The 8,360-nt window shown below is 47.4% G+C and overlaps 1 protein-coding gene across 1 annotated transcript in view; it reads left to right on the forward strand.

The window, feature by feature from the left end:
* ARPIN (actin related protein 2/3 complex inhibitor) overlaps positions 1-4,610 on the forward strand; it is an 11,298-nt gene extending 6,688 nt beyond the window's left edge. Inside the window, exons 4-6 of the mRNA XM_007106068.3 lie at positions 2,225-2,431; positions 2,812-2,975; positions 3,829-4,610. Coding sequence (XP_007106130.3) covers positions 2,225-2,431; positions 2,812-2,975; positions 3,829-3,837 — 380 coding nt within the window. The 3' untranslated portion in view covers positions 3,838-4,610. The remainder of the gene's footprint in view (positions 1-2,224; positions 2,432-2,811; positions 2,976-3,828) is intronic.
* Positions 4,611-8,360: the final 3,750 nt, after the last annotated feature.

An 8,360-nucleotide genomic window follows, 5' to 3' on the forward strand; every position in this document is an offset into this window, starting at 1 on the left:
TTTGGCTGCGTTGGGTCTTCGTTGCTGCATGCGGGCTTTCTCTAGTTGCAGTGAGTGGGGGCTACTCTTCGTTGTGGTGTGCAGGCTTCTCATTGCGGTGGCTTCTCTTGTTGCGGAGCACAGGCTCTAGGCACTCGGGCTTCAGTAGTCGTGGCACACGGGCTCAGTTGCTCCGCAGCATGTGGGATCTTCCCGGACCAGGGCTCGAACTCGTGTCCCCTGCGTTGGCAGGCGGATTCTTAACCACTGCACCACCAGGGAAGTCCAGATTTGCTTTTTAAAATCCCTGCGGAAGTGAAGAGATTGGAGGCCAGGAGGCTGTTAGGAGGCCGTGATGGCATCTAGGAGGGAGATAAGAGGGCCAGGATTAAGGACTGGTCAGTGAGGATGGAGAGAGTGGGCAGACTCAAGATAGAGGAGGGACCATGGCCTCGGTGTTTGTTTGGATATGGGGGGAGTCAGGGATGACCCCAGGATTTGGGCTCAGGTGCCAGGTTTGGGGGATGGAGGTGCAAGAGGATCAGGTTTGGGGAGAAGATATCTGTTTGGAACACATGGCATTAGCCACGTGGTGGTGCTTCCAGGTAGAGGCAGATGTGCACTAGGGACTTGGTACAGTTCTAGAACCCAGGAAGAAGGCTGGGCTGGCGGCAGGTATTTCGGAGTCATCACACATGGGTCGTATTGAAGGTGTGCCAGTGGACAGAGTCACCCAGGAAGTTGTCCTGGGGAACAGCAACAACGGGGGTGGACAGGGAAGGAGCCTCGTAAGGAGCAGGGGAGGGAACGCTGGAGGGGTCTGAGCGGGGTGGGGCAGGTGTGTGTCTCTGAAGCCTAGTGAAGCCCAGGGGTGAGGAGTAGCGATGGGGTTAGGCGGTGCCCAAGGCCCAGTTAAATCGGGACTGCGGAGCATCCAGTGGCTTCACAGTGACATGCTCCCCACTGACTGGTGGGGGGTGGACAGTGTCTAGAGTAGTGGGTGTCAGAGCCGGAATGCAGGAAGGTGGTAAGGAAAGATCCAAGAGCTGAGAAGGAGACGCATGTCCTGGAGGAGGTGGGAGGGGCTGGGGTCTGGGGCCCAGATGAGCTGGCCTGAGGCAGGAGGGGAGACACCTCGTCCTTTGAGACAGATGGGAAGGAGGAGAGGTTTCTTGTGGTTCTAGGTAACTGGACAGGTAGGTGGTGGCCCCACCTCTGGCTTCTTTTATCTTGCAAAGTAGGAGATGAGGTGGCTTGTCTGGGGGACAGTGGGCAGGGTGAGGGTTGAGGAGGAAGTTCTCTGTGTCAGCAAGGTGTCTAGGGAATCCCAGAAGGCGTCCCTGATGGAGCTTGGCAGAGGTTTTACACCACAAATGGAGCATGGTCTGGTCTTTGGGACCCGCGGCCTCCTGGGTATCAGTGTGGGGAAGGCAGCCAGTGGATGGCACTGGGGTTGCCATACTCTCAGCGCTGCAAGGTCTCACTTCTTAGTCTGGGACCGGGACTCCCCCCTCCATGCTGCCCCCACCCTGGGATTAGCAGATTTGGGACTTTCAGGGTAGGCGAGTAACAGGCTGTTGGAACCTTCCCTGAGCCTCTGTGCTCTGCCCGAGCCAGGATGAGCAGGCTAGTAGAGAGTATGAGGACCACCAAAGTTTGCTGCTGGTTCCAGCAGACTCCACCCCAGCCAGGGAGTCCCTGAGAGCCTAGAGAGAACCCTGCCTGGTCACTGGGGTCTCAGTAGGAAGGCAGAATTGTGTGAAGGGCTTGAATCCTGCCTCCTCCACTGACTAGCTGTGTAACCTTGGGCAAATTACTTAACCTGTCTAAGCCTTAGTTTTCTCATCTGTGAATAGGGCTAGTAAAAACCTTGACACTTGCTGAGTGCCAGGCCCCATGCTAAGTGCTTTATGTGCATTCGATATTTCTTTCACATGTCACGTCAGTCCCATCAGGTGGGTACCTCTTTTATCCCTATTTGTCAGGCACAGAGAGAGGTTAAGTAACTTGCCTGTGGTCACACAGCATGTAAGCAGATTTGCACCAGCCAGCCTGGCTCCAGAGCCCACAGCCATAACTCCTCTGTGAGGCGTTCCTTGAGTACTGGCAGGGTGGGAACTCAGAGCCCTACCTTCAGGTGGTTGTGAGCATGTACAACACTGAGGCCTCACCTGGCTGGTAAAAAGCCCTCCTAGAGTGCTTGCTATTACAGTGGTAATGACTGTCTCGTGCCGTGTGCCTGCAGAGGTGGAAGCCAAGGGGAACACCGACAGACTCACGCCTGAGGCGCTGAAGGGGCTGGTGAACAAGCCAGAGCTGCTTGCGCTGACGGAGAGCCTCACCCCTGACCAGACAGTGGCATTCTGGATGCCTGAGTCAGAGATGGAGGCCGTGGAGCTCGAGCTGGGGGCTGGGGTACGGCTGAAAACTCGAGGCGACGGCCCCTTCCTGGGTGAGCAGTGCAGCCCTCACTGTGGCCTGATGCTCCTATATGGCCTGTGGGGGCTCCTGGCCTCCTGTCTGAGGCTTACCCACCCCTCTGGCTTCGAGTTCATGGAGCAGGCCACATCTGGCCTCCCCGCGGACAAGACCCCTTGAGATTTATTCCTAAGTCCCTGGGCAAGTGCCTTGGGGCCAATAGCCTAGACACTTTGGATCCTGGGGTGCTGCCCAATCCCATGGTTCCTGTGGGTGATCTCTCCTATCCATTGCCTTGGGGGTCCCATCCAGGGCCTCCGTGAGTACACTCAGGCCTAGGGGACCCCAGCATAATGAGCCAGCTCCCACTATGTTTTTGCCACATGGAGAGAGGCCTTCAACTTCTCCTTTCAGATTCATTAGCCAAACTCGAGGCTGGAACAGTGACCAAGTGTAATTTTGCTGGTGATGGGAAGATGGGTGCATCCTGGACGGACAACATCATGGCCCAAAAGTCTTCAGAGGGGGCTGCAGTTGAGACCCGAGAGCAGGGGGACGGCGCCGAGGACGAGGAGTGGGTAGGTCCAGGGAGATAACCGTGGACCTGGCGTTAGTGTGGTTCATCCCCTGGCAGGAGTTTTGTATGCACTGGTTGTGGTTGGGTGTAGGACAAAGAGACAGCAGCATAAACTTTACTCCCCAGCTTTGGTGGAATTCCTGAGAGTGTGTTAGCATCAGGAAAATTCCCTCAACGTATGAAGGGACCTTTCTTTTTGGTGGGTCTGAACTGTGCCAATCAACAAGAGAGCCCCAAAGATTTATGAAAGCAAGGGATGGAAAGAAGGGAGCGCAGAGGGGAACCAAGGAGACTTAACTCCATTAAGGCTCCAAACATTTCTACTTCAAGTGAATACATTAGCCATGTTGAGCAGCTGAATGTGCATTTTCCCCCCCTTTGTTCTGGGCTCCCTGCCCAGAGTGGCTGGAAAATGGCTGACCTGGTCCTTAATAGTTATTTTGGCCCAAAGTTCAGCCTCCTGGTTGATCCTCAGCCTACTCACAGTTGATTTGGTATTTTGAGGTATATTTCACCTGAAGATTTGAATTGGTGTCAAAAGGCCCCAGATTGAACGTTTAAAACAAAGTCTCAGAAGAATGGGCTCTTTATCTAAGTGATGAAGATGATGATATTTGCCAGAGAAAGCAGGGGCAGATAGAGGGAGTGGATTCCCTTTTGTCTTAATAGAGTGAGTCTTGGACTAAAAAACAATTGGAGTTGCCACGCTGGCTCCCTGGGCCAACACTAATGAGATGAGGCCAAGGCAGGTAGCCGCGGGCCCCACTGGTACCACTCAATCGAACTATTGTTTGATGACGGTAGAAGACTTTTACGAAATGTGCTCTGTTCATATCTCTTTACTTTACCTCTAGGACGACTGAGGTCAGTGAGAGATGGGGTGCCTCTGGGGCCCACTATTGAGCATTTCTTCCATCAACTTTCACTCTGGAGCTTGAGAGAGCAGGTCCGCCAAGCCTTACCTGGTTCTTCCTTACAGCCACTGTGGAATACCCTTTGAACAAGCTCTGCTAAAATCAAATGCAAGACCCTGACGTTAGACGTGGGGCCCCAGCCTGTGGCTCATGGAGGGTCCCTCCCTGGATGTGAGTCTAGCCTTCCTAGACATTTTCATGGTGGCCCTCACCCTGAGTGGCAGCCTTGTTTCTGGAGGCAGGCAGGGGGCAAGTCCCCCAGGGCAGTCAGAAAAACTGGACTTGGTTTTGGTGCAGAACTGGTGGGGAATCCCTCATCTGCATGCAGAGTGGCTCAGAGAAGTTAGCGGAGCCTCCTTCTTCTGTCCTTGTTGTATTTCCTGCTTTCCTTCTGCAATTGCCCTCCTCCCCAGCACTCTGTGCTGTAGCCTCTGCCCTCCTGCTCAAGCCTCCTTGTCCCCTGGGCCCTTTTCAGTCCTCAGAGCTGCCAGTTCTTTATTCCTCCTCTGGTTCTCTGCCACCCTGGGGGTTCCTGTCTCCTGACCTCCTTTGGCTGCTTTCCTGGGAATGCTCTTTTCAGGGAGGCTAAGAGCGTTCACAGGTGTGGCCGGCTGGTCTCCATCTCTCTGACTCATTCTGCCAGGCCACATTTTGGACAACACCTTTTTTTCTTGTTGTTTTGTACCTTGAGAACTTTTTAGGAATGAGTAAATCTTCAGGAAGGATTCCTCTACACTGACTGTGTTATTATTAGGTATAAACTGAGCAACCTCCCTATAAGAAGAAAGCTGTATCTTTTTGGTCATGAACATTGCCTTGCTGGGTAGTATGCCCACACCCACATCTATGAAGAGATCTGGAGTTGAAATCGACACGTCCTAAGAATGGGTAGGGAGTTGGTGGAATGTGGATCCTGCTTCTCGCAGGGAAAAGAGGGGTAAACTAACAGTTATGGAGTCCCCTAATGTGTCAAACACAGCACTAGATGCTTTCCATGATGATAATAGTCCCTGACTGTTGAGTGCCTCTTCGTTCTATTACTTGTGCCAAGCATTTCCAGTATCTTACTTAACTGTTACAACAATCCCAAGAGGCACATGTGATTATTATCTCCATTTTTTTTCATATGGTTTTCATGGTTGAGGTCCCAGCGTTTATTATCATGGTTCAAACTTTCATTTCCCTTCCTGCATATTTGAGCCGGGGCTCAACAATATGGCTGTGAGGCTTGGGGTTAACACTTCATTTAGGTCACCTGAAGTCACAGGTCACTGAACTGCCCTTGGGTCTCTTTTGTTCTTGTTGCCCTTTTCTTAGTTCACATCCTTGTTCTCTTACCTCGGCTACTATAGAAGCCACCTCGCTAGTGTCCTGTGTCTGAATGGGGCTGGCTCACTGTTGAGCATGCTGGGACCTCAACCATGTGGTGGCCAGGGGAGGGGTTAAACAGGAGGACTGGGGACACTGACATGGGGAGAGGCACCCAGTGAGGGCATCCTGTTGCCCAAAGCACTGTGGCCAAAGGGTATGGCAAGCTCATGTGGGCAGGCCACCATTCTAAACAAGGAGGCACAGCATGTCAATCGGGGAGCCCCTGGGCAACAACTAGGCTTGGTGTCCCCCCGGGGGTGGGGATGGGCTCCTGCAAGGAAAAGGCCATTGTGGCTGGAGCTTAGAGAATGGTGGGAGGTCGGGCATGGCATCTTCAGCATGTTAAGTATTTTGGGACTTTATCCTTAATACCTTGGAAGCCAGTGATCCCAGGGAGAGTAATAAGATCTGATTTGTATATTTCAAAGATCACTTGACTGCAGAGAAACTGAAGGCAATGAGCCCAACTAGGAGACTCCTGCAGTGGTGGGGGTGAGAGTCTAGAGTGATTTAGTCTATCGAAGTGGCAGAGGAGATGGAAAGAAATTCAGGTAGACAGGTGGAAAGGGACTTTCCAGCAACAGAAGAGGACCTGCGAGGCCATGCCATGGAGGTGGGGGAGTGGCCTGATCTTGGAATATGCAATTTCTGTACATGGTCATTGCAGTTTTATACCAACATATAAAATTTGATAATCCTTTTTCAATTGATTTTATATAACTACTTCCTATCAATATATTGCTAGTCTTCATGTCATTGTTTTTAAGATTGACTACCTTAATAGCTCTATAATTTGGGTAATTAATTGATCCCTCTTTGGAGCTATCTGTGTCAAAAACCATTGTAAATTACATAGTTCCCTCAATCTCACCTGCCTCCCCCCGCCACTATATATATATTTTTTAAGATTTTTTGATGTGGACCATTTTTAAAGTCTTTATTGAATTTGTTATAATATTGCTTCTGTTTTATCTTTTGGGTTTTTTGGCGCGAGGCATGTGGGATCTTAGCTCCTGGACCAGGGATCAGACCTGTACCCCCTGCGCTGGAAGGTGAAGTCTTAACCGCTGGACTGCCAGGGAAGTCCCGGGGGTTATTTCTTTAGGAATGGATTCCTAGGAGTCAGATTACTGGGAATCTAGGAATTCTTTGTAAAGGTCTTGGGGGTTTTTTTGTTTGTTTGTTTTGGTTTGGTTTTTTTTGGCCACGCCATGTGGCATGTGCGATCTTCCCTGACCAGGGATTGAACCCATGCCCCCCCTGCATTGGAAGCTGTAAAGGTCTTGTTATATTGCCAAATTGCTTTCCAAAAGGGTTGTTCTAAATTATAATATTACCAGCAAGGTAGGAGAGGACTATTTTCACGCCACCCTTGCTAGACTTGGGTATGATATTTTAAAAATTGATATTTGATAAGGTAAAAATAACACTTTAATTTTAAGTTAATACTTTAATTTTAATTAGCCTTTTCCCCCATTAATAGTGAGCTTAAGCATTTTTTTCATGTTCATTTTCTAGATGTATTTCCTCATTTGTTACTCAGTTCCTTTGCCCATTTATTACTGAGAGAGGGAGGTATTTTTGGTTTATCAGTTATTTATATTTTAAATATAACCATTTGCCATATTTTAAAAACTTTTCCATTAAAAAAATTGACTTACAAATGTAAAATTTTTATATAGCTATATCTTGACTTTTTATTATTTTTATTGCTTCTAAGCTTATATACTCTTTTCAGATGTTAGATTCTCTATCATTTTCTTCCATTCTAGTTATTACTTGGTTTTATATTTAACTCTGTAATCCACTCTGCCTTTAATTTGAGAGAGTATGAAGGGAGATAACTAAATTGCTTATTTTCAAATTGCTAACCAGTTATCCCAACACACTGAATTCCTTCCCACTGTCAAGGTATGATGTCTTCCACATCACATATTAAAATCACTTACACTTAAATTATCCATTATATTTCAATAAGTCTCCCTTTAATGACAATGTGAACTATCATAGTAGGTTTTAATAGTTGCTAGAGTTAGGTCTCACTTATTATTCTTCTGTTTCAGAATTTTTTTTGGTATTCCTCCTCAACATTTGAAATATTTTGTCAAGTTTCAGTGCATATTTATTGCCTTTGGATTCTTTTAAATGAAAAAAAAACCTCTGGCTACAAGAGTAATTTTTTATTTTAGAAAATTTAAAATAAGAAAAAAATATAATTCCACCACCATTTTAAAAATCACTTATGTAGTACTCAGTTATATACCATGCACTGCTCTTACAAATATTAACTCTTTTTGTGCTATAACAACTGTCTTAGGTAAATATAATTTTTTTTTAAGTAGAAGTAAACTAGTTTTACAGTAAAGGAAACTGATATTATGCCTGTTTTACAAATGATGACACTTGCCCAAGGTGCACAGGCGGTGGAGAGCCAGGGTTTTGATCAGAGCAGTGTGGTTCCACCGGCCTGTGGTGAACACTATGATGCTGCCATTCCATCAGACACAATTATTATTCATATTTTGGTGTATATACTTCCAATCTTTTACAAAGTGGAGTGTCCCTCTACATACATATGCATGTGGATCAATGCATTTAACCAGTTTCTCATTTTGGAATAATTAGTTTGCTTCCCACTTTCCCCTGTAATAAGACTGCTGAGATGTACGTTCTTGAGGCTAAATCTTTTCACACACCCACATCGTTTTATTATAAATTCTAAAACTGGAAATGCTGGGTCTAATGTTCAATATATTTTAAAGGCTTTTGATAAATATTGTCAACTGTCCTTTGGGTAGGTGATTCCAATTTGCTGCTCTGTGATATAAGGACGTGCTCCACCTCACCCGCACTAAGTCATTAAAAGAAAATACGAAAACTTTACTAATTTGGGGTCGCCGGTACCTTTTAAAAGAAATTGCATTAAAGATCCCTTAATTCCACCATTCGCTATCTACCTTGGAGAGAGAGCCCTTTTGCACGAGGAGGCACATATATAATTCACTATAGCATTGTATGTAATACTAAAAAATAAAAATGAACTTAACTTTCCCCAACCGGGGAATGGCTAAATTAGCCTGCATCTCCACACCGCGCAACGT

Source organism: Physeter macrocephalus, chromosome 11, assembly GCF_002837175.3.
Source record: "Physeter macrocephalus isolate SW-GA chromosome 11, ASM283717v5, whole genome shotgun sequence".
Taxonomy (NCBI): Eukaryota; Metazoa; Chordata; class Mammalia; order Artiodactyla; family Physeteridae; genus Physeter; species Physeter macrocephalus.